Genomic DNA, 26,531 nt, shown 5'->3' on the forward strand with positions numbered 1-26,531 from the left:
TCCCCGCAGCTGGCGGGACCGAAAAAACAATTTCCTCTGATACTAGATCTCGTCTCATCTGGTCGTTCCCGCGCTCAACCTCTTGGGTCAGTGACAAGAAAAAAACATCTTTGGGAAATTGCTTGTCCTCAGCAATGTGCCATCTTCTTCCCACCAGCCACCAGCCACCAGAATATTCATCAAAAATCGGTCCCATGTGCCGACCTGTTGCCAGGTCTTTACTGAATCACGGGTGTACACACATCTCCGCGGTGGCGTATTTTTAGTCGAGCATGTTTTTGACCCACCTTCCGCTCGATTTCCACGGTGCGTCAACTTCCCTCCGCCTCCCGTGCAGCGCTCAATTGCTCAAACGATCAACGATACATAACCACGGACACATGCATAACACAACAAACACACAGTGTGGATCCGCATGATTTTTCTTAGTCAATATCCCATTAGAGTAAGAGAAGAAGAAAAAAAGCACATGAACCTTCTTCCTTACGTCATTCCACCGGCGCAGGGATGGCCACCAGGCGAAGGTCGATGACGGACGGGGGCTGTCGCTGTGTGGAACACTGTCGGGTTCGAATGGGGGAAATCGAAAATATCGTGCGCTAGGTGCGCTACGGTACGCAGCACTGCTTTCTATTCGGGGACAGTTTTATAACATGCGTTACATTTTCAACATGCTCCACAGGAGCAGGATCGTTTGATGCCGCTGCTGCCTGAACTTGAAGTGTATCGGTTTGTTTTATTTTGTCTTGGGAATATTATTTGTGTCTGTGAGTATAGCTTCACTCAATCGGAATAAGTTATTTTTACCTCGATCATGAAGGAAGCTCGACAAAAGTGAGCTGAGTGAGTGAGGGAGAACGATGGCGTGCATTAAAGTTAAATTGTGTATGTGACTCCCGACAAAGAGTTACCTAATTTATGTTGACTTAAATCATAAAGCTGTCGCCGGGCTTGCGTAGTTGGGCAAACATACCTGAAAGGAAAGAAAAAAATAGATTGATCATATTATTAATACCTTGACGAATGAAATACTAGAACTAAAGACAATAAGATTTGTTAGGAAAATAAACAGGACTTCGAATCATAAAACAAATCACTCGGTCGAATGTTTCAAATGGATAGAGGAATATGGCAATCCCGTTGTGGAAAGTTGCATTCAGATTCAGTCAGACAGAATTGGCACGTGAAAACGCTCACCAGAATAGTGATGGGAGTTCGGAATCGGAACTACTTGGTTCCGATTCCGTTGTCAGAATCGGTTCCGGATCTCATTTCGGTTCCGGTTCCGATTCCGGTTTCGAATCCGATTCCGGACCCGGATCCAGATCCGACTCCGGATCCGTTTCCGAATCCGAATCCGCATCCGGTCCCGGAATGGAAATTTTACTTGTTTATTAATATTCATAAAAATTATTTAAAAAAATGCAAGAAAAATACAAAGTGATGATTATTGGTTGATCAAATATTGGTTCGATTCCTCCGTTTTATGATGGGCTTCTGCTGCTCAACACCTGGCCCGTATTTCTTTGCCACTACAACCGCGATGGGCCTTGGCTTTCCAGTTTTTGTTTCCTTGACTAAGTTTTACTCCCTTAGCAAGATATTCAGGCCTGCGTACGGGTAGACGGTTCAGACTGGACTTTCTGTGTCAAGACCAGCGTAGCTATCACCTCTGCAACCGGAACACCCAGAATATCATCATATTGCACTAGTCTGCTATAACAATTTATGTTTTATTTAACCTTTTTGCGTCGAACAAGCCATCAGTTTGTATTTTTCTTTCTTTTTAAATAACATTAATGATTATTAATAGCAATACGGCCAGGCCGTTCCTAATGAAGCAAAAAAAAGATTATTAATAAACAATTAAAATCCGGAATCGGAGTCGGATCCGGATCCGGAATCGGTTCCGAAATATGTTCCGGACCTACTCTTCGGAATCGATTCCAAAAAATTTAGAGCGCTCCGGAATTGATTCCGACCAAACCATAATTTTGCCAATCACTACACCAGAAAATCCACAGCTGCGTTGCAAATTTCCCCTAACTCACTGCAGCATTCCATTTGTATGATTGCAATATTCCACTATTCAGCTAAATCATTCCACCGAATGGTTTACCCGTTCCATGATGTGGTCCCAAACCCATGTTAGCATGAATATTACGATGCTTGCTTTTATTTGTCGCCGACAATATTAGAGATAAGACACGCTTATCTTTCAAGAACTTATCAGCTATATCTTGAAGCAGAGAAAGACCCATCCCCAAAACAATGGTTCCATGACGTAAAGCAAAAGGACACCCATACACACCAGGCTAGTACTACTGGCATTCCCAGTCTGGCAGAGGCTCGCAGCCGTGTTAGGAGTGCAAGAAAATACTCTCCCCCTCCACATAAGCATATAATCCACCCCATATTGTTTCTTTTTTCCCTTCGTTTTACATTCACGTGCACCTGTGGTAGCGTCGTGAAGGCAACGGAATTCTACTAGGCAACTTGGTACTTCGCCGATGCCACCGGTGATGCCCAAGTGTAATTTGATATTGCACCGTGTTGTGTAGAGCCAACACTCACACAAACAGTGCACGGTCGGCCTCACATCGACAAACGCGCACGACCGACCGACCGACCCGCCGCCAGCAATTGCGCTAATTGGTCCCCGTTGGTACCTTTTGGGGACAACCCCCGTAAACAGAGCTATAACCTCCTCACCCTTAGAACGTGCCAGCAACACACACACACATATAGTCATGGCACGTTTAGTCTCGTCTTACGGAAACGTCAGAACTTTCCGACATTGGTCGGTTGGAGGAGATGAGATTATATCACAATTCACACAGCCCGTTGCGGGTGTTCATTCGCGGCAGTGTACGGACGGTTCAATGTCAGGCCAAGCTAAAATGACTTGTCAACTAACGCGCGACTGTGAACACTTAAACAATCGTCTATCTCATGGCTGTGCGTTTCCTTCGTAGTTGAGAGGAGTTGTTTGGAAAAGTTAGAAAATTGTCGCTTCACGTAACACAACTTGATACTTGCAAATATCCGTCCAGTCGGGAGTGGTGCGCCATCATGAGTCAGACCTAGAATCTAGAATGTGATCATCGCACACGTTACCTGTTGGAAGTGCATAAGGGTTTTGTGCGCGGCCTGGATACAATCTCACGACGTACAATAGACGGAAGATTCGATATACATAGCTGTTGGATGTTAGTATGGATGTTAAGTTAAACCCCTAAAGCGGAATCCGCTTGCAGAATTTAAGCGACCTATTTAGTAAACATTACCAAAGCAGTCACGACCACTTCACGGCGACATCACAGCGGAAAGGTGCGAAAAACCACCCTCTAATGCTTTCAACACATCTAACTGGACCACATTCAACGACGTCAGTCATCCATCCCCGAGAGACGTCAGATAAGCCAGGAGGTGTGATAATTATTTGGTCGTGATTTAGCCCCCCCCCCCCTTCCTTCAAATTCCCCTTCCCCCAAGCAGCAAGCACCCCCATCGATTCGTCACAGTCTTCTATGTCAACGATCTTCGCCCCGATAATCCGATGGCTTCAAGCTTTAGATAGCTTCTCAAGATGGCTTTCATGTTTTATCACCTCCAATCGGGGATGCGCCAAACCGGACGGACACTTGGCGTTACGATAGTTCTTGCGCGGTGGACGTGTTTATTGGTTCCATTATGACATCCCGCATGTAAACAGTTCAATTATCGCCGCTACAACTTGTCCGATGCTTATCGAACTTCCTATCGAAAACGGCTGCCATGTTACCGCTGGCCCAACATCGCTGGCAAAAGGTCGTTTGCCTGGTTTCGTACAACGGTGTTAATGATTCGCCCGGTTTTTTCTTATCGATTTATGTTTGATGATACTCCGGGTGGGCAGTGATATGAGATACGGGTTGCTATCAGCATTGCCGGGTATACGATCGATCGATCGATCGATAGCTGCGAATGATAAGGGGCCGACACGTAAACATAGCTACACGAATCACGGCACACGGCGATTTGCCCTGCCCGGTTGTTGGCTATTTTGTGCTTCAGAAAACAGTTGAGCAATGTTTTAGAGCCTTAAACTATCTAAATGACCGGATTATTGCAGTATTATTTACCATCTGTTGTGTGACGGCGTTCATCAGCTATTCTGAGCGTATTTGAGTCATACTGCGGAAAGTAGAGCCGGTTGCGTCATGCGTCAGCTCAAAACGCCGACTCTTAGCCGGGAACGAGAAAGACAGCAAATGCCACAAAACATAAATCGCTGTCCAGTCAAACTTGTCCGTAGAAGCTGGTGTTAGGCACGCACGCAACCTCGTGGCGAACGTTGTCGTGCCGAATGAATCGGTGGTGGACTTGACTTTGGAACTTTGGGTAGAAATCGTCGAGCTGCGAAATTCTCCCATGCTTCAGCTTGAAGTATTCTTAATGCCATATCGAATCCATAAGGTGACCCACGCCGCCGCCTGGAAGCAACCTCCGCACCGATGACAACCGAAAAAACACACACACACACACCTCCGCCCAAATGGAGGATTCGAGCAGCCCAGTAGTTGGTGCGCCGGGTGGTTGGTGCTGTCGTGTGTGCACCTTTTATGGGTTCGTGTCGTGGCAACGCGGACAACGCATTACCCGGACGTTTCACGAGCGCCACGATCACTTCCTTGATCGCTCATGTGACGCCTTCGCACACACTGGTCGGTCGGTCGGTCGGTCGCCCCTGCCCGTTATTTGCGTATTTGATTCGCAGCGCTAAGGTGAACCCGAAATGAATGGTGGAATGGAATTATTCTTTTCCATCAACAGCTATAGAGATAGACAACAATGTCCAATGGAGGAAGGTGGTTTAAGCTAAGGTGGCGATGGACGATGAAATGGATTTGAGACGAATTTGAAAATCATTAGTAAGATTAATTGTACGACTATTTCCGAATATATCTTAGCAAAGTAGAATATTTTCTGATCAGTTTTCTGTTTTAAATCCTAGAAATTATTATCCTCCCTTGGTTGCGCAAAGACAAGAAATTAAATCAATACGCTCTATTATCAAAACGAGCTTGCTTGCAGAACACCTCCAATAGAGCCTCCCATTTTCTTGTGCAACTTACGTCACATGACAGTAGCTCCTAACAGCCAGCTTCCTTATCGAGCCAGCTAACCCGATCGACAGAGAACCGGTAGCTCAGCACGCAACGCGAACTACCCTTTACAGGCTCACCCCTATAGCAAGCAGCCACTTGTTACTTGTTAAACACCAAGAGGCAACAACGAAGAAAAGAAGGCGAAAGGCGCACTTTGACGCTAATTAAAACACCATGTTGGTGTCCTAATTATGTTTCACATATTAGCCGAGGATCGTGAAAAACTTGTCGCGAAACAACGTCAGCGAGAGAGCGAAAGAAACGCCCGACAGCCTAAGCGATACACGGGAAGTGATAAGTACGTAACCAAAATGACCCACATAAAGGGTGGTGACAAGTATCGGCCCTAATAGTATCAAGGTTTGTTTGTGGGGCAGTCGGGCAGAGAGCATAGTCGGCAATTCACGGCTTAACGACAGGCACTTTAGTCTGAGTTCGAGTTTTCGGCAGCACTTAACCTCGAGATCATACATAAGCGAGCTTCTATAGAAACCTCATATAGTCCCAACAGAGGCATCGGCAAACATTTTCGAGCAAATAGAAGAAGCAGAGCAGTCAGGGCCAATGAGAATACTCGTCAAATTTCGTAGAACACTTCTGATTCAGATATGTGTTCTAGTATGTGATACTACTGAAGTGATGACCAATCTTCAAATAAACCACGAAATTAGCGATCATATCATGGGCGGCTCGGTAGCATATGGCGGCTCGGTAGCAGCGGCGACGGTCTTTACACGGCAGGACCGGGGTTCAAATCACATCTGAGCCGTTCCTCCCTAGTGAGGAGTGTCCATTGAACTACATGCGTAAGCCATAAAAAATGGGAGGCATGACCATGACCTAAGAGGTTGTTATAGACCAAGAGAGTAGAAGATCATACAGAGAAGATTCGACAGATGTCACAATAAAATCCATCGCGGCACTTAATAAATCAGTCTAGCTTATTCCTCCATTTTAGATAATCCCATGATCATACACTTCGACATACTTAAGGTGTAATAGATGGAATCGCCTCTGAGTCGGTTCTATGTGGCCTTAAAACCCATAACCTAAGCTCTATTTAGAAGAGAAGCAATACGAAACTCTTCCAAAACTGTATAAAAACCCCAACATACTTCAGCTCTTCGTAGCTAAATTTAGCAAAACGCAATACCCACCCACCCAGAGCGCACCGAGGTTTGCTCCAAATCTTCCAGATCTTATCGCGCTTCCGCAGTTGTCATTTCGCTCTTATCATGCACAAATTATCAGAAGTAGTAACCTGCAGAAAGAATGTGAACCAACCACGCTTTTAACCATCCGCAGCAACAAAACCGGCATCACCGCCCCATATCTGTCCCGGCACAGGAATTTATGAATGACTATAAAGATAAAACAAATCAAGCCGGCCGCGGGTTAGCGCTTTTTTACGCATTAAAGACCCTGAGAGGGTAACCGTGCGCCACAGTTTTACATCGTTCGGGTGAGGCTGCCGCTTGCCAAAAAGCATTGAAACGTTGCCCCGAATCCTCCATTAAGTGCAATGTCTTTTTGTCCATGGCGGCTCGATCAAACCTCTCAAAACACACACACACACACACACTTAAAACTGCGCCAGGTCCAGGGTGATACCGGGCCACGACAGTATGAAAGTTGCGCGTTGGCCGTTAAAAATACACTCTAGCGCCATACGCGCCATGGTGACATTCGTCGCTGACCACCAGCAATGCATCCCCGGACCCGTTTCCATCGGTCGATGGATCCGAGAGAGGATCGCACCCAAGCGAGCTGATCGGAACCAGTGACTGTACAGTAAAACAACCCCGTCACACAGAGACCCTGACGTACACAGCACCGCCCCTGACGACGACCGCGGCCCGCAGCAGTCTTCGCGATGCGCACGCACACTCGCCAGTGCGTTGAGCAGGGATGCTGTTGCTGTGGTATCCTTGGCTAGAATACCGCCGGAAGAAAGCAAGAACCCACCCCAGCATCACAACACAGAAGCACGACGGCACACACAACGCACCGTTGCAAAGCGGGTCACCACCAGCCAGAGAGTGCGGAGAGTTCGTCCAAAATTAGAACTGCAATCCACGGCAAAACGTGGTCCTTCTTCCTCACGTTTTTTTTTCTTTCACTCTATTCATCAACGCTTCTTGAGTTTTCCCGTGATTTCCCCCTATGCGCACTACTGCTGACTGGTATCGAGTAGTGTGCGGCTTCGGCGAGCGAGCTACCGAGTTCAGAGGAGAGCACGGTTTCCGTCGATCGAGCTGTGCACGCTGCGGTACTGTGTGAATCCTTCTGGTGTGATCATGCTCGCCGGTTTTCCGTTCCGATCGGGGGAGGACTATTTATAGGGCGGCGGAGTTTTTCGCCGATTCCGTTCCGCTGTCAACTTAGAACACTACAATACGGACTGCCCACAAGACACGCAGAGGAAACCAAGGCAAGGGAATAAATCTTCCACGTGGAGACGATCGTCAATATTGTTGTTTTGGTGTCCTGTGGACTGGTTAGTTTTGACATTGTAAGCTGTTTTAAATTCCTAGCGATTTTTGGTTTATGTTTCCCAAATTTTAAACTTTATTTATATCATTGAAATATTGCTGCAGAACAGCCTTCAGACCTACTGATCCCTTCAGGGAACTTCACGATTTAAGGAAGGTAAGATGTGGTTTTCCCTGGGTGCGAGTAGGACGTGTGGATAAAGAGAATGAACCACGAGCTAGTTGTTGAGCTGTTTGGCGACCAGATACCGTGAAGTTAGTTAAAGCCGGATGGATTCGATGGATGAGCCACGTGATGAGGATGCTGGACTCTTACCCTACCAGTAAGGCGAACGTCAGCGACTCGTTCAGTACAAAGCTTAGAGAAGCACAGGGCGTTCGTTGGCTGGATCACGTCTAACCTGTTGGAGATCGGATGCAGCCGTGGACCAAGTTTCCTGGAAACGGATCGGCGACCTGATCATGCCTTATAGACGTTCTCTACCCAGATCAGACCAAGAGGTTTTCTTAAGTATGTAACTTCCAGGACTTATTTTTCTTTGCTCTAACGACCTATTGGGTCATGCCTGCCATTTCTGGCTTACTAGACATAACGATACCACGTAGTTGGATAGTCAGTCCTTCCAGGACTCCAATAAAATCAAACCTTCAAGGTCCTCGAAATATTGTTCGCTGAACCTGATTTTCCGAGAGCTAAAAATTCATACAGAAAAAAACTTATCGTCCGGCCAGCTAATGTCCAGTTAGTTAAGCCTCGTTTAAAAAGCACATCCATAAAACACAAACGATCACGTTAAAAGTCCCGCAATTGGTAATGAGAGGCCCTTGTTTCCCCCCTGTAAGCTATCAACAATCCACCATCATTACAGCCATCTTACTTCCCTTGACTACGCGTATTAAAAACACAGTGAGGGCTTTAATTTAATTTCGTTCGCTTGTTTTTTAAGTAATGCCCGGCTTTTTTTTGCGGCACACCGAACCGAACCGAACCGAACCAACAACGCCAGCGATTGATTTGGTACGATCGATCGCGTACTCAGTACTCCGTTTTGGCGTTCGGGCGACTCCGTTGGTGTAGATTAATGGTGGGCCAGCCAAGTTGGGAAATCTGAACCGGCTGCCGCCGATCATGGGGCGATACGATGATGCTGGAATCGGATGATGAAAGTATCGTCGGCGGCGATTGACCTGCCATTATATGGCCGCCTATACACCACGGCGCTTCGCTCAGGTGCGCCCGCCGCCAACCCGGGTGGGTTAGTTTCTTCGTGCCATACTTCGCGCTGTGCGACGGCCTTGCATTTGCATTCCCTGATCGTATCGAGAGGTGGCTCTAGTAATGAAGTCGACCTCAAACGCCTACAGTAACCACGCACACACCAGACTGCGTCATTCGAACTCGATCTTTGGGCCGAACCAAAGCGTATGTGGACTGCCGCAATCAGCAATCATGAGTTCATTGAACAGAAGGAAGGGTGTATGAGTTCATTCTTCAGCAAATCGTCGCCAATAAGTATACAAAGTAGCGTGTACACGCGCGCTTGTGTCATATCAATCAACCGTTTTATGTGAATTGAAACGGTTAACGAGCTTTGAATTGTGGTGTGTGAGCGTCCTTGCTTCTCAAGAGGTAAGATATTTGGTGGCTGTTGCATTTAGGGCATCTAAACCGTATGTGTAAGTATCCCAAAAACTGAACGAAACCGCTCGAACCTACCCCCTCCGAACAATACCCATATGGGTGCATTTGTTCGTGCAACGCTCAACTGCGCAGGACACACTGCGTCCAGTTCGCTAGACTCAACAAAAGACCACCACCACCACCGTGTGTCATCGTGCTAAACGATGGTGAAATCCTACACTGACCGAGAGGCCGCCGCCTGCAAGAATGTTTCCCATGTGCGTTCAACAGTACACTGATTCTATTATGCCCGTCGTTCATAGCTGATAATGTTGCAGACCGGAGACGGCCACTTGTAAGATATGCACACCCCGACACACGCGTCAAAAGCCTTGAGAATCATCCCTTAAGATGCATCGTCGCTTCAGTGAGCTTGAACTTCCCAGCATCTTTTCGGCGAGAGCCTCTCGGTACTGACTTTCCTTTTTCGAACCATCTTTATCTTCCGTACCTTTTTGTGTGTGTGTGTGTGTGTGTGTGTGTGTGTGTGCCCGACTTTCCAAACACGTACACCCCAAATGGAAGGCGGTGACGCTGGTCTGCCGGTACCGGACGGTGGTGGATAGTTTTCATTATCGCTTTCGGAAATTGAATCATACACGATGTTGCATGGTGGACATATACACGGTTGTGCAACGTGCCATTTTAACGCGCTTGAATGGAATGCGCTCACTCTGGGATTGGATTTATTGCTCCCAGCAAGCCACAACTATAAAGCTGTTGGTGGTGCATGTTTGGTGGTGGAAAAAGTTTATCATAAATTAACTCCGGAAATAGCTTTACCACTCTGCCGAAGAGGACGAAAGTTTTAGAAGGAAAGCGAAAAGAAGTACTGTAAAATGCCGTAACAAAGTGTTTGATAGATTGTATTTAATGCATCGTTGTATATTAGCAAGGGTTCTTAAGACTTTGTTCCTGGGCCTTATGATTTTTTTTTTAATTAAAGAGATCTGGTAACCAGCTTCGATCGTTCTGATCAAGGTAAGGATGTGGGATGTTAAAATCAAATATTCAAAAGAAATAATTATTTAATGGAAACCATGGAGGAATCATTTCATAAACACCATCTTAGGTCTACCGACTCTTTCAACTAGCAGGTTTCATTGCACCTTACTCACTACGTACTGTGAATGTTTCTGCTTCGTCCAGGACTCGTTGGCTTAGCCAAACAGTCTGCGAGTTGTATCACCGCACTAGCTTTGACCAACAACTGAAGATATCACAGATAAACTGTTGAAGTCTTTGAAGTTTCCAAGACCTGGATTGAGTAATTTTTAGATAGAAATTCTTCAAGGATTGGATTAAAGAAGCGATAATCGTAATTCGATTCGAGGCAGGCATCAGAAAACAAAAATAAGTGAGTGCAAAGCTAACGTTTGTTTCCGAAAGTTCTTGAACTGTCCAAACACACATCTCTCAACTCAATCTTCTACCGAATACATGGAAAACGTTTAAAGCGGGTGCATTCGCTAGCTGATTTGTTTTAGCCCATTCCGATGCTGCTGTCCAGAGTTCTTCTGCATCCATTGCTATTGTTGAAATACTAAAATGTTTACTAATTTATTTAAAATCTATCCCCGACTTTTCCATAGCTTCATCCTTTAGGAACATAAATCTGACATGGTCTTGGAGTGATATTTCTTTGACTTGATTACACCCATATCCGGATCGGTCAGTTCTGTATACGAAAGAGCGGTCCGTACATCGACCATCATTCGCAAAATTCTGCCCAAAATTCATTAGAATCTATACAAAAGACTTTAACACCAGGGCTGTACTTTAGCTCCGGCTTGGATTTAGTGCATGTCGAAGCTGCTGGACCAAGTTCTATAAGTTTTCTTGGATAGTAGTAATGATGCACTGTTTTTCCATTACTACTCTACCAGCTCTGCTCTATCCTGTTTGAAATTTCTGATGCAATTTTGTTCAAATAGTCTAAAGATCAGCAAAAATCTGGTTGACAACAGTAGGGGATTCTTAGCTCTGAGGATTGGAATAGCTTGAAGAAGCAACTTGGGTCCTTACATCGACGCTTTGATTTGATCTTCATCTTCTTCTTGATCTCAGCCTTATTTAAAGCTCCTGATGCAAAATTTCTGCAAAATAAGATGAGAACTTGTCGACAACAGACTGGTTCCTTCCGATGGAGCAATGGACTCATCAGAGCTGGGCTCGTTTTAGTGACAGACTCCTTGGTTTGACTTAGTGATATTTGTTCTTTAGATCATACATTTGAGGATTTAGGATATTTCGAGATTAGTACGTAAGTAACACGGTCAGGTCTCTTACGAATTTTCCTTCATAATCGTCGACGTTTTTCTCAAACTATATTACTGATTGAGCATAAATCGTTCAGCATATCTCCAAAACAGGACGATGTGATGCGTACGCGCGCGCGCTCGCCCGGTGGCGGCATAATAATCACCGGCAAAGCATTATATCACGTCACAGCCGTTTGAGCTGATCTATTTTCGGCCATCAACCGGCCAATGTCCCACCGGTCTGCTGTGTAACCGGGCACCGGGGCCGCTCAAAACTTCAAAACCCGAATGGTCCTCCCTTTTTTTTACGCACAGCTGCTTCAGTTGTCCACCACCGAAAGTGTCCACCAGTGTCCTGCATTGGGACGCGCGGACTGGCGCACCAACGTCTCACACCACCGACACCGTTTTTTTTTTTTCTCTCCCGGGCCACGGTGGTTATGCGGGATTCGAAGCGGTTATTCGATCGCGACTGAGAAAAAGACAGTGCGCGACTTAAATTAGAAACAACCTCGAACATCGCATTTTGCCAAACCAGCATCGGTGTGTGTATGTGTGTGTGTTTGTGTCCCCGGGGACAGTTTGTCGGGTTTTGTCTGTTGTCTACTACTCGGAGTGATGTTGCTTAACATCCCTGCTTGATGATCGTGCGGCCAAACTTCGCTGGTTGGTAAAGATAAGATGGATTCGGCGAAAGGCACTTACCTTTTCCTTGGCGCGGCCAGCATGTTTCTGGACGGATTTGGCCAGCAGCATTCCTTTGTTTTCTGCCATCGCGCACACACACGCACTCACTCACACTTTTTGCTCGGAAAGATTCGAACGGAAATTTACGATAATATAATTCGTTGGCACACGTTGTGTTGTAGATTCCCTTCGACGTTTTCCGCGGGGGGTGATTCTGTTCGCCGCTAGGCAATTTTCGTATTCGACCTCGCTCACGCTCACCACTCGCTACAACTTCCGGTTACCGGATGTCGATCGGTAAAACCTTTTTTTTTTGGTTGATAATTTTGATTGGAAAATAATTAGATAGATATTTAAATTTGTAAACCTAAAGAAAATATTTTTCAAAAAAGCACACACACACAATACTGATGGGGGGGAGGAAGTCAGAGGCCGTTTGGTCGTTCTTAGCAAGGCTTCGTTCCACACCACAGTTGATTTTTCGGGGAACAATTTCCTCCTCAAAAATAAATCGTAGCTCACAATGCAACACGCACAGATCGGATTTTTATGATTCACTTTGGAAATTATTTGAACCCAAACTCCCGCACAGTTTTCAGCAACTTTCCCGAACAAGCCAGTACGACGACTCCCGCACGCATGCACACCACCGTTGTCATTAAATTTCAATCGGCAAACCGTACTTGCACCAATTACGCAGGGATATATGCAAGCGATGCAGCTGTGTTTATTTTTGTTTCACCAGTTTTCGTTCCCGCACCGCGCACTTGGGACCACTCCCCTCCACTTCCTGGTCTTGGAATTCTTGGACACCCACACAGTGCTACGATCACGATACCGACTGGCCCTCCCCGAACTGCTTAATCCCCGGAGCTGCAAGAACAAGAGCTATGTGTGTGCACCGCCGAAAAAAGAAGAAGCGACACACTCTTGGGAGGGGGGGGGGCGTTCAGTGTTGCGTTGAAGGTGCTGATTGTTATCCGAGGCAGATAACTTTTCCGATCCCGATCTGCGCCGTCGTATACCTGCCAACACGCAACACAAACACACTCACACAGGGCGGGAAAGTTTGTTGCAGGAACTTGCCGTTTGAAGAACAGAACAGCAAAAGTTTACCCAAAAAAAAGAAGTTCACTTAAACTAACTGCACAAAACAACAATAACGCACCCGCTGCTCCGCTACGATACGCACTACGCGAGAGAGAAAAGCAAAGTAAACAGAGAACGCGATTCGGCCAAACATCCAGCTGTCATTGAGCCGTCTTTGCCGTTTGCTTTTTCTTCGCGTTTTTCATAGCACGTCACTTTGACAGTTGTGTGGCGCGATGTTTGACCACCGTTTGTGATCCCATAGTGCGCTGTTGGAAAATCCAGTAAAATTATGGAAAACTAAAATTGAAATGAGGATTTTGAGTAAGGAAATTTTTTTTAAAGAACTAACCGGAAAAATAAGAACGTTTTGCCCACTGACCCCAGCAAGAGTTACGTTTTTCTATTGTAGTGAAATAAATATCTAAAAGAAAAATGAATTATCATTGTATTCATTCTATTCTATTGTACCTTTTTCCATAGTGCGCGAAGGCGTTTTCGCCAAACTTCCAGAACCCCATTTGGCAAATCTGCAAATCAAAATATCAACGAATATCAAAATTAATTGAATGATTCATTTAGCTTCCTTTTTCCTATTAACATCCACCAACATAGATCTGCTTTCAGCTGCAATTTTTGGCCAAAAAAAATCAAAACTGTTAATAAAGAAAACAAAATTTAGTTTATAGAACAAACTTTTCACAAACTCTTAGGTTATCGATTATTCAAAATGATCAAGTCAAAACAGAGAGAAAACAAAATAAAGGAAAAACACAAATTGAAGACAAAAGAAGTTGATCCATAGGAACGAGCAGCGCCTAAAGAGCTGCAAAGCAGCGTAGAAGCTGCAATCGCCTCATTGTTTGATTATGGAACCAACTTTCATTATTTCTTTATGATAACACAAATAAAAATGAAGACCGAACAATTAAATGAAACATAAATTCCTTCTTAATTGTTTCAAATAAACGAAAAGACAGAAAAATTTATCAATTATATAAACTCATCGGTCTATGGCAAACGAAACCAAAATGTCTCTCCTTCTTCTTTCTTAATTTCTTTTCTTCTTACAATGCAAATATATTGCGGCTTTTTTTTGCATTTGTGTGATTTATTTAAACAAATATTACTTTCTTAGCAATTATAAATTTTGTTCCAGTTTTCACGCGATCATACCGCCCCCATTTTGTCATTTCCACTGCCTCCTCCTTATCGTGCAATTATTACGCTGTGGTTTTCTTTTGTGTATTTTTGTTTGTTTGTTGTAATTTCACCTGCGGAAACACAGCCGAAGACAGGCGCAGAAGAAAAAAGTTTGCATGTGTGTTTTGTGGGTTGTCAACCAATATCCCTTCGAAAGGTTCTACCTTTCAAAAATCTTAAAATCTAAAGAAAAACACAAAAAGGCCTTCCGTCCTCTGTTGGCAGAACACTAACTAATGGACTGTTACACCGTCGTGACGAGAAGGTACTGAAGTCGCAAGGATGCTGTAGACGTCTTGAAGCAGCAGAAGAACTGAAGACGTTAAGATGAAACGTTCACGTGCCTTATCCCGGATACCGAGTGCTGGGAAGCTTTCAAAGCTGGATTATTTTCCGACACATTCTCAAAGTTATCGACTGATGGCAAGTACACTTCCTCAAGACATATCTATGGCTTGGTGACAAGATTTTTAATGTTGAAACAGTTTCTGCTATACAAGATAGAGCAGCTTAAGACACATTTTCTGATGTCTGTATCAAGTCTCAAGAGGTAATAGAGCTCTGTATGTTGGTTCTATCCATGGGAGGAGCCCATTCAAGACAAAGACCCGACTGGACAGTCGAAGATTGACCCCACAAACCGTGGACAACGATATGATGAACCAGGGGCTTCAACTACGGATCAATTGCGGATAACAAATCATTTAGGCACTTCTTCCAACACAGCGTCCAGGTACAGCAGCGTGTGTTAGAAACTACTCCTATGGGAAAGGTTTCGTATGTACTGAACATTAACACGTCTACAGCATCGTCGCAATGATCAGCACCTTCTTCACCGTCTTCAAGTCCTCAGCATACCTCGACGGCGGCCACTACAAGCACGACAGCAATGGCAACCTATTTATCAACACCACCGTTGTACTGGGAAGAAGATCATCCCAAGCACTTCTACAGAGCTCTAATGCAGCCCATTACAGACCAATCTCGTCCTCTAATAAGTGTGGAGTCGCGTCTCCATCGTCCCTGCATGCAATGCCACCGCTATGGTACCCGCCGAATGTGCTGCCGCCGTCGTGTGTTTCACCTTATCCGTTGTATAATATGTTTGCATCATTGTATTAAGGGCACGTTTTTCTGTTTTGTATCGTTTTGTTTTTTAATTTTATCTCGTGACACAGCACACAAACACTACGATATTGCTTGCGCGGCGCATCGACCCTTACAAAGTTAGATATTTTTCAAAGATTTAGTTTTGATTTGATAAATCCTTCCCAACCGTAATCCCCTCTCAGTTGTTTTTTTGGGGGTCGTCGGAATAACCTTCCTCTTTCCCCGGTTTTTTGGTCAACTTGCTCCCCCACCGCGTTGCGTTCTACAATCTTTAACAAATGCTTACGAATGGGGGGACGCCAACGCCACCTAGGCTTAGCGTGATTCGCGGTCTACTTTTGCGCCCTGAAATAATCGCAAAAACTCTCTATTTGGAATCACTAACTTGGCTTACTGAAAGGATCTCAACTTTACAAAACAAAACAAAAAAAGGGGGATAGATAATAGCAGAGCAAATATATATTGTTACAGCTTATAACGCTCTTTTACACAGGTGGCAACTATTGGTGCATCAAATCAATACACACACACACACCCACAAAATACCCGCAGAATAAACCGCTGTTTTCTTCCCTGAACCTTTTCCTCCTTCACGCACACACACACTTGCTTAACTCAAAAATACATGCCTTGATGCTTAAAAATCTGGAGCCTTACAAAATCTACAACTTAACCGGTGTGCTAAGGAAAGACTGTAGAGTACCGCCGGGCAAGCGCAATGTTTCCTTCGCTTGGGGAGCCGCCAAACGAAACCGTATTCAAGTTAAAAACCAAGAATAGCAATTTAGGGAGCGGGTGATTAATTTAATACATGTTACAACGAAGGGGAGCCACCTCTTTGTATTCTTCTCCACCATTTTTCCGCTCTACAGTGACAACAACAAAGACAAAAAATCCCTCCATTGCGTTGTACTAAAAAGATTGACTTCCTGCTTCTATTTTAATATTCTTTCAATAATAATCGAAATGATTCCAAATCTAAAACTTTATCCTGCAACATTACGATCGCTTGTAACCCCCCAGTTGTTAGGCGGACGCTTTGTGGGGTGGGGTTTTTGCTGTACAAGCTTTGAATCCCCCCATCAACCCCGTTCGTTCGGGGGAGAACTTTTGCCTGAGATAATTATCTTTGCTTACACACAAGACAAAAAACACCCTGCTCAACAACTGCTTGCGCCTCAAACTTATCAATACACAAAAAGAAAAACGGAAAACATACATCGCAAATTAAAAGTAACATTACTGCATTACATTATTGGGTTCTGCAATCAGGTCGTGCTGCTGTTGTGTGTGTGCGTATGTGTGTGTAGATTCCTTTTTTTTTTGTTTGTTTTATGGTTTCGCTCACTCCGCGCCCTTCGTCACACAGAGACACATCTGAAACCACTGAAGGGTTGCCATTGTTCCAGCAAAGGAACCGACAAACAAAGGACCGAGGAGCAAAGGAAACTCTTACAATTGTGCTTGTTATTCCGACCAATAATGGTGCTACGGAGCCTGCACTGATCCTCATTTTTAAACGTCAACTGAATTTCCGAGGATATGTGAATTTCGTTTTCGTCAAGTGTTGTTTCAACATCGTGGAATGATAGTTTACCAACCAGACCTGTTGGCCATTAATTTTAAATCAAGTGAAGAGTGCTGTGTTCAATTATTAGTTACACTAAATCAAATTTCGTTAAGTTTATCACGCTGACTGAATGTTGTTGTTTCTGGGTGAATTAATGACTTTCGCATGAGCGACACTGGAGAGTTTAAACATCCGACACGGTTTTAATCGACTGTTGAAATATCACTTGCCAGGACTGAAACACACATCCTCGGAAACGGTTTATTCCCCGTCTGTTGAAGTAGTCCTTTACAGAACTACGAAAGCAATATGGCTGGCGCTTAAAAATGAGCCGTTGTAGTTGGAGCAACGAGCAAGATAGTTTGATCATCTTATAAAAACCTTTAACGGGTGCGTGATCGGATCCATTCTCCGTCTCTATCTCACCGATCGCACAATTTTTAATACAATTGAACGAAACTAAACCGCAGTTGTAGGTGTTTACATCCTCTCAAACGACTGGAAATGCTGTACATGCGGCGCCCTACACACACACACGCACACTCACACGCGCACAAATGATCATCTTCTGCTACGGGGCAAAACACGTCCCTTGGTTGTTTCGTTTTCTTTGTTATACTTTGTCTTCTACCATTTTGTTTTGTAAGTTTTGTAGTATGCAACCGACCCCCATCATCCCCCGTTCCAAAAATCTCTCTTACGAATACTTATTGTGATCGTGTTTGCGTTTTGGTTTGAAATGTTTCTGGTCGTGAGGGTGTGAGAGCGCTTGTGTGTCGGAAGTGAAAATGTCTGTGTGAATGGTCGTCGCTTTCGCTCGATTAAAGTTTGTAGTGGCCGTTTTTATTTTTAAATGAAAAAATATCAAAAACATGTAGAATATGCACTACCACCACCACCAACCAACCCACCACACACACCACACTACTGCCGGAAAGCAGTAGTAGCGATATTGGTAGCAGCAGTAGGCGTTGTGTGATGAAACAGTTCACGATGAATTATAATAATGATGTTGTTGTCTGTTGTTGTATGTGTGTGTTTGGGGAGTTGCATTTGATTTGGAAGCGTTTTGCAATGTGCGCGCCCGTCGTCGTGTCCCTGTTTAACCGTCGCTATCCGTACCTTGGAACTTTCTCTTCGTTCCTCGTGCTTCCGGTTCGCCCGCTGTGTAAGTAAATGTAAATTTTTATAATAGAATAATTGTACATTTTTTAAAGTTTCGCTTATATAGTCACCTTTCGTAACAGCTTCACCCTCATCACCGCCGGCACTTGTTGCAACTGCTTCGCCCTCTGCTGTGGCTGATTTCGCTCCCTCGGTCGTGGCTTCCGCCGTGACCGAAGCCGCCGGCGCCGCCACTGCTTCCGCTCCATTCTCATTGCCTTCCTCGTCCGCATCGTCCGCATCGTCATCCTCCTCCTCCTCACCACCGTCTTCCTCATCTTCGCCTTCTTCTTCACTGTCCGCTCCACCGTCCTCTTCGCCCTCGGCGTTATTCTCCGCACCGTCTTCCTCCTCCTCGTCCTCGCTGTCGAACTCTTCGTCCGCGTTATTGTAATCGCTCTCGACGCTCTTCCAATCCTCCTGATCCTCCTCGAGGTTGTCGTTGTACAGGTATGCTAGCGACACGTCATCCGACTCTTCGCACGAATCTTCCGCCTCCTCCTCCTCTGTTGTCGAGCCCATAGAACGAAAGTGAATGGGGATAGAAACGAGTTGCACGTTATTCAATTCTGGCCTGACTGGATGGACAGATGATCATCGGCCGCCACCGAGCCGTCATCGCCGCCACCAACGCCACCGCCACTCAAGGAACATTCGTCCTTGTTCTCCTCTTTCTGCTCAACCTCTTCCACATCTTCATCATCCGCTTCCTCAATATGAGGCTCGTCCAGCAGTTGATTGTCTCCACCCGGGTAGCATATCTGATTGACAAACGCCAACAGGGTGGTAAACATGAGCAATACCGACAAAAACGAAGCCATCGTTTTGCGGTCCTGTTCCTTCGCTTCATTCGCACGCGCAAGGGCCTGCTTCTGTTGTATCTCTTCGTACAGCAAATCAAGATCATCTTTCCCATCATCCTGTGCAGAGGAAGAGGAGCAGCCGGCGGCAGCAGAACTCGAGTCGGCGGGTCGATCACTAGGACCGTTTGCATTCGCTGGCGTCTGCTGTCCCGATTGTTCCCTCGATCGTTTCTGGCGTATCTTCGCCTCAAACTGCTCCAGTTCGTCAAGATCAATTTCGATACCATTGATGGAGAACTGTGATGAAGGTTGTTGTGGTTGCTGCCGATTGAAGCCATCATCATCATCATCATCTGCAAAACAGGATGGTGGGTCTCGCCATAGTGTTTTGCCTTGTTTCTATTTATCAACCATTATTAAGCACAATCTCTCCTCCCTACGCTAGAGCGTTGCCGGTACAACCAAGGTACCGCATTTAAAAATGGTTCATGGTTAATGTTTGTACAAAAAAGAATGCCTAAAACTGTTTTAGGAAGAATACAGAGCTCAGAGAAGAATAGCGGCAACGTTTCCCAAATTGGAACCTCCTTCTTTTCGGTGGTGTTGTAGCAGCAGATGAATGAATTCAAAAATGAGACCACTTTAAACCTAAAACTACTTACCAGCCATATCTTCCTCGTCTGAAGGTGCCTCCACGTACTCTTTGTCGAATCTACAATGTGAAAGCAGAAAAGCAAACCATCGTTATCCAGTCCTCGAAGCGCAAATCAGCCGCCCCTTTCTGCTACTTACCCATCGAGATAATTTAACGATGGAATTAGTTGAAACAACTTTTCGCGATAGTTTTCGATCAGCGTCACCTGATTGTTGAACAGGTCCAACACCTCCAGATTTTCCAGATCCTTCAGTGGCTGCAGCTCATCAAAGTCCTTGATGCGATTGCCGGACAGGTTCAGGTGTGTTAGCTTCGGGCTGCCCATAAGGTGGCTCAGCCCGTTCGATATTCTGTTGTCCGACAGTTCCAGCTTGCGGAGGTTCGATAGTTTGGGGAAATTTTTAAGCGACACCAACCCGACGTTGATCAGGCTGAGCGTTTCCAGTGCGGTGAAGCTGTCCGTTAAGCCATCGATGTATGTACTCCGACAGTTGTCCAGAATAAGTTCTGTGATCTGGAAAATGGACAGGAGGAAAGCAAAGGAAATTAGTAAATAAAATGTAACTTAAGAGTTGCAAATAACAATATAAAACCGATTATAACCACAGCAGAGGAAACCACCCCCCGCTGGCTTCAACACCCTTCTCATCCCATATATGAGCATTTCAAAAACGGTCACATCTCAGTGAAAATGAGCGCGACATTGAAAATCATGTGCGCCCTAACTGAACCATGCTAGTGTGCGTGATTTGTTATGAAAAAACAACTTGAACACCATCAAACATTCGCCGGTCGAACGACACATACACACACGCGTGTTTGGGTGTATATGAAGTTGCGCTTGCGTGTGGTAGTGTTGGTCGGAGCAGCTAGTGTGCGTGAGAGTGTGTGATCGATTTTCAACAAGTTCGTTACTTCCACCGAAATCTTTTCACTCTTGGCGGTTAATTTATGAAAGCTGTTACATTTAATAATTATGCCCTTTTTGCTTGTCGTGACGACACCTTTGTCTAATATTACCATATGGTTGCGTCTCCCTTGAAGATTTGCCATTTTTACTTAGCTTTAGTAAACCGTTGGCTACTTTGCCACTGCAAATGGAATTACATCCACTGATGTAAAGGTCATATTTGCCAGATATAAAATTCAAAAAAGAATAATGAAATGTACACAATAAATTGAGTACATAAATGAAACAAAATAGCCAATGTAATTATTCTATAAAAATCCGCAATATTTCTTATTTTACAGCATCCTTTAAGCAGAATTCAGTTTTTCAAAAACGGCCACGGGACTTGCTTCTTTTTTTCAATGTGAACAGACACAAAACGCACACATAGAGAGAGGCTTGAACAGTCGCTCATATCGACGCGCATGCACACACACACAATTAAAACTCATTCCACTCATCGGCCATCGTGTGTTGAGTGGGACAAAGAGGGTACGCACACACGACAGTCGCGAAGCAAGCGTTCACATGAGCAGGCAGGCAGCCATTGCCACCCGTACAGTTTTCATATGCAGGTGAAAAGCAGTCTCGATAAGGGCAGTGCAGAGAACCTTCCCAGCAACGACATTTGTGTGCCATTTTTCCGGGTTTAGGGTCCGAACGTTGCAACCTACGACAGTGCGCCACTATCCCCGGGAACAAGCAGAAAGTGATGCAACATTAATGGGCCGAGAGTGCAATCAATTCACACGAGAAAAACGCCATTTCACAGCGAATTTTATGCCAAGGTGCAAAATCCAAGATGGCGGCACGGTTGCCTACCATTTGCAGAGGGCGACCGACCGCTCATTCTCGCTCGCCTTGGCACTCATTGCCAAATCCATCGCAGCTTCGCGACCACTCACAGCGAGCGCCCGACTGGGAGTCCGCTCACCAATACTAATACACCAGTTCGACAGCTCAAATCCAGCTCGTTTGATGTGGTGTAGTGTAATGTGTGTGTGCCTCTGTGAACGCGTGTGTCGTGTGATTTCTTGTTGATTGGATGATGGTGTGTGCGGTACGGTGAATGTGAGTTCGTGTGCGTGTGTGCGTGTGCGAGGGAGTGCATATGATACTACGTGCGATCTGAAGAGCTTTTTTCGGATAGTGCGTAGATGTTTTCAAGTTCATCTTATTCACACCTTTTCGCAACACAATCGCGCAAAAACTGTTCATAGCAGCATGAAAATAGAGATTTGCAAACAAAAAGACGGGCCCTTATTTGTTCGATAGCAAATATTCTTATCAACTTTTGCATTCGCTACCACACAAAGCAATGACGGAGTAAACATTCTCACACACAGAGGCAAAAGGCACTGCAGGCTATAGGGGGCGAACATGCCTAGTGTTTGTGTGTGTATGTGTACGCACCTTAACTCATACACACACACATACACGCTCACACAATCGTAAAAAAGAATGATTTCCCTCTCACAGTCCACCATCTTCCCCCCTGTAGGGTGAACACAGCCAACACACGCTCGCAAAAAAGGCGCGCGCCACTTCATATGGTATGGGTAGAAGTGTGTGCGTGCGTGTGTATGCATGCATAGATTGGGCGACGAGTTACGAAAAAAAATACACACTCGGACCTCTCGCGGTTGGTCGAATGTCGATCAACGAGTTACGGGGATTACGAAACGTCGTAATAGCAATGAAAACTGAACACAAAGTAGCGTCGTGTGTTGATTTTTCACCACTTTCCACCAAAGGACACACAACACAACCACTGGACCATTGTTAGGACCCACCGAAGCTTATAGAAGCGTGAAAGGGAGAGTGCGTGCTGGAAGAATGCAAAACGGAAATCTAATGGAAGAGGAGAGGACATAACAAGGATATGTGGCAGCGCGCAGTGGTGGGCAGAAAGGGTTTTTTATTTGGAAATTGACGCGTACGCGGCAATATGGCGGAAGCCGGAAGGCGAAATCCGTTGAAAAGATGATTTTTTTTTTAAATCAAAAACTGCAATATTTTTTGTCTTGTTTTAGGAAAATTCCTAGAAGGCAGAGAGAGAGAGCATGATAATGTCGCAGACAAATCAGATGGTTGCCCTTGTGGAAAAAGAGAACATCATTCTAGACGAAGCGGCATGGCGGAAGAACCACCAGGCTCACCACTATTGGAAAGTACTACAGGGATTGATCTTGAGGCAAATGCCTTAGCGAAGAGGTTTCAATAAGGAATTGCTATTGTGCAACTGCTTCTTCTTGGCTTCAATACCTCTCTTCGGTCATGCCGGTCATTTCTGGCTTGCAAGACTTATTGATACCACGTTGCTGGATAGTCAACCCTCACTATTAGGGAGGGTCCTCCGGATGGCATTTGTTCCCCAGTTCTGCCGTGTAAAGACCGGCGCCGCTGTTGCCTCCACCAACGCCAGGCCGCCCTCAACTGATTGTGCAACTATGAAAATGACACTTAGCTGCAGCTGACATTCCCAAGGGCACACGCAGGGCTAGAACTGATTTTTAATGTGCTTTTCGACATTCCAACACGGATACACAGCTAGGCACATAGCTTCAGTAAACAAAACCTAAAAACGATTCCAATGCACTAGAGCACTAGATTGGCAGGACCCTAGCAACCACCGGAAACTTTATCTAGTAACACAACAAGGCGAATAACTTGCACTTACCTCATCATCCGAGCGGCCCCTTTTCTCCAACAAAATGCGCTTTTCCATGGTGTGTCTGTTTGATTTTTTTTTTTTGTGTGGCGAAGATTGGTGTGTGTTCAATATTGTATGCACTTCTTCCCTCTCTCCACAACTCCTTCTCGCGTCTTCTCTGTTTGGCTAAATGCACTGCTCGGTGACACGAATTATCAATTCAATTTCCTGTAAATTATAAAGAAAAAGACACAAAATTGTTATTTTCTTTTAGTATTAGAGGAATTAGATTTGATTTTCGTCTCTTTGTACATTTCTTGTTATGGTATTTTGTTTTTTTTTCGTGGGTGCAAATTTGCGGCACACCAATTTCGAGACGGCACAAGTTTCTCTCTGTCTCTCTCGCTCTTACACACACTCGAAGATGAAATGGATTTGCAACGTTGCATATTGATGTTCATAGGTCAGTTTCGGTAGCAAAAGATATTCATTTCCACATAAGTAACTAGTTACTAATATAAAATGCGGTCCCCGAAAAAGGCAACTAATTAACTTGTTCCTTGTTTTTCACAGCATTTTGGTGTGAGCAGATGATCACCCGGAAACCTGATCTAATTGCACACTGATAACACTACACATCCGTTTCCGAATAGAATCCCTGCGTGTGTGTGACCATTTAGCCTTAACCACACGCTTCTTCGCCCTCTTCTTGTCATGTATAGGCAAAGTGCAGAGGCGCGTACCGGGACTAATTTTCATGGAAAGTTAATCACTTTATCTATCATCTGGCACCTCTTTGCGATAGCCAGGCCAGCTCTAGCTGAACACACCACCAGTCGTACACACTACCTATAACTAGATACACACGATATTGATGAAAAGCACCGTTTTTAGCAGCACAAACCCCGCACGCTCGTTTTGCCTACTTTGACCACCCGTACACACCACTACCGTGTGTGAATAATGAAGGGAAAATCTTATCGTCGCGCTATGCACTCTCACTTCTGCACTTTTCTGTTATAATTCGCTGCCTGCTTCGATAGAAGAGATGACACATACGCCTGTCGCGTGTCTCGCTCTACACACACCTTCTGCCGAGCGGGGCCCATCATGTGTATTGATGTACACACGCGCGCGCGAAGCTCGTGTAAAACACCAGACATGCCGTGTCTATACACGAGGACCCGCACACACACACGACCACACGCACAGATTCGAGTGTCGTCGTCGTCGTCGCGAGTTTTGAAGGAAAAAAATAACCATTCTCTCACCCGTACACCACACCACTACCACACGCCCCCCGCGTTCAGTCGTCGTGTAACGGTGTGGCTAATGTTTTTGATTTTTCTGCGCCGAAACACGGTGGAATTGAATCGCAAACACACACACTCACACACAAAATGGTTCCCGCGACCGAAATCATCGGTTCCCGACTGCACACACTCTGGGGCCAGCTTATTAGGCCTTCCGGTTAGGCGGCAAATGGAGTGTTGACACGGGTAAAAAAGGGCTCAAATTCTTTCCTTTCGTGGGGTAGTCTCTCGCCGTGTAACTTTTTTTTAACCTTCAAAGCGGCAAAACACCTTTCAGCACACTGTGTCTGTGTGTTTGTGCTACACCAAGCAATGCAAACAATGAGGAGACAAATCTCCGTGTGTCTCGTGTGTCGACCGACGACAACAATCCATGCGGTGTGGAAGAAAATTGGTGCTCTTTACCGATGGAAAACCCCGAAAAAGGGCTTACCACCATAATCTTTTTGTTCAATGAGTCACAGAAAGGAGCAAACACAAGGAGGACGCAGCACTCCACAAATGACGAGGTTTCGCGAATCTTGTGTGTGATAAATATCGGTGCATCGATTGCACCCACCGAACCAAGCGAGTGAGCGAGAGAGATGTACGCATCACACACACTACACCACACCATCTCACTACCTCACACCACAGCAGCCTCTTCGACGGGGGGGAAAAATCGAGCAAAGCAGTTTAGATGAGTACAATTCCAATTCCGACCACCTAAACCGATGCAAAGAAGTAGGTGCCGGGGTGGGGGAGGGGGGATGGATACGACCCTTTTGCTTCCTTTTTCGGATAACACAACTGCCTGTCTCTGCGAACCGAGGATTTCTTGGAATCTTTTTTTCCACCGTTTTGGCACCATTACACACCACCAACACACCTGGGCGCTAGGGTACACACTGCTGTGACTGTCTGGCGTCTTTCGCGGGTCGAATCGCGTTGTGTAAACGTGTTGTTTCGTGTTTCGGACCGCACCGTTCTGTATGGTTGCACGTAAGCACGCACGCACGCACGCACGGAGATGGTGTGTAGTGGTACGCCCGTGTAGCACACACTGTATTTTGGGCCGGTTCTTCTATCGCACAGGAAGTACAAAATAGCGCTTTTCTCCACACACACGCACACCGTCGATGGACCTTTAACTACGCACGAAACAGCGTTGGGCTTTGAATATTACCGTGGCTCCACTGGATGCACAAGATACGCGCACTCTGATGGAACGTTTGCACCTAAAACCGTGTTTGATAAACGTTTTTCAAACTACAAAGCTCGTACCTTCGGCTGCCTTACTGCCTGCTGTTGGCTGCTACTTGCTGCTGCTGCTGCTGCTGCTTGTGCTTCTCATCTGCTTTTGTGGAAGGCACTCCGTTTCTCAGCAGCATGCTAGTGTGCGTTGCTTAGTGTCGAACACGGGGACGTGTATGGATACGCGCGTAACCTCGATCTCGTCACACGAATACGCGACCGTATTGCAAATAGTGTTCGTTGGTATGGGTATACGCTTTTCGGACGGTGAGTGTGTGTGAGCAAGTTTCACTCATCCATCTCTCACACGCACGCACACTAGCATGGAGCGGGCCCGCGTTGTTTCGCGCTCGATTCGTTCGAACTTCTGATGATAACCGCAACCGTTGGATGAGCAAACGCGGCCTAACGGGAAAATATGCAGTTTGGCTGTGGCGTAGCGTCAAAACATTAGCGTACTATGAATGCTGCTGGGTTAGCATAAATGAAGATGATTGTTCAGCTACAGTAAGGCTGGA

The 26,531-nt window shown here is 45.5% G+C and overlaps 2 protein-coding genes across 24 annotated transcripts in view; both read right to left on the reverse strand.

Annotated features, from left to right (window-relative positions):
• Positions 1 to 13,561, reverse strand: part of LOC118509683 (myc box-dependent-interacting protein 1) — a 42,114-nt gene extending 28,553 nt beyond the window's left edge. For 3 of the 8 annotated variants that reach the window (XM_036050732.1, XM_036050731.1, XM_036050726.1), the window contains exons 1-2: positions 13,440 to 13,561; positions 12,290 to 12,575 (exon numbers count right to left, since the gene is read on the reverse strand). In XM_036050732.1, coding sequence (XP_035906625.1) covers positions 12,290 to 12,358 — 69 coding nt within the window. In that variant the 5' untranslated portion in view covers positions 12,359 to 12,575; positions 13,440 to 13,561. Of the gene's footprint in view, positions 1 to 12,289; positions 12,576 to 13,325 lie in introns of all 8 variants that reach the window. The other 5 variants (XM_036050733.1, XM_036050727.1, XM_036050729.1 and 2 more) reach the window with 4 other exon arrangements.
• A 1,033-nt stretch (positions 13,562 to 14,594) lies between these two features.
• On the reverse strand, positions 14,595 to 26,262 carry LOC118509725 (acidic leucine-rich nuclear phosphoprotein 32 family member A). 16 transcript variants are annotated; one of them, XM_036050830.1, is made up of 6 exons: positions 26,044 to 26,227; positions 23,495 to 23,695; positions 20,003 to 20,379; positions 19,873 to 19,922; positions 18,479 to 18,913; positions 14,595 to 18,407 (listed from the first exon to the last, which is right to left on the reverse strand). In XM_036050830.1, the coding sequence occupies exons 2-6, from the start codon at positions 23,540 to 23,542 to the stop codon at positions 18,346 to 18,348; spliced, it is 972 nt and encodes a 323-aa protein (XP_035906723.1). In that variant the 5' UTR covers positions 23,543 to 23,695; positions 26,044 to 26,227; the 3' UTR covers positions 14,595 to 18,345. The 16 variants fall into 16 exon arrangements, 15 of the variants coding, with proteins under 15 accessions (XP_035906723.1, XP_035906725.1, XP_035906722.1 ...); XM_036050832.1 differs by having other exon boundaries at positions 25,946 to 26,227; XM_036050829.1 differs by having other exon boundaries at positions 18,479 to 18,925; positions 26,044 to 26,225.
• Positions 26,263 to 26,531: the final 269 nt, after the last annotated feature.

Source organism: Anopheles stephensi, chromosome 3, assembly GCF_013141755.1.
Source record: "Anopheles stephensi strain Indian chromosome 3, UCI_ANSTEP_V1.0, whole genome shotgun sequence".
NCBI lineage: Eukaryota > Metazoa > Arthropoda > Insecta > Diptera > Culicidae > Anopheles > Anopheles stephensi.

What these genes read in the sequence shown, in the direction of transcription:
- LOC118509725 (XM_036050819.1), bottom strand. Translation starts at nt 23,542, where the DNA reads ATGGAAAAGCGCATTTTGTTGGAGAAAAGGGGCCGCTCGGATGATGAG. An exon ending in GGGGCCGCTCGGATGATGAG is followed by an intron (nt 20,380 to 23,494) that starts GTAAGTGCAAGT and finishes TCCATTTTCCAG; the next exon opens with ATCACAGAACTTATTCTGGA. An exon ending in ACGAGGAAGATATGGCTGGT is followed by an intron (nt 19,565 to 19,870) that starts AAGTAGTTTTAG and finishes TCCTGTTTTGCA; the next exon opens with GATGATGATGATGATGATGG.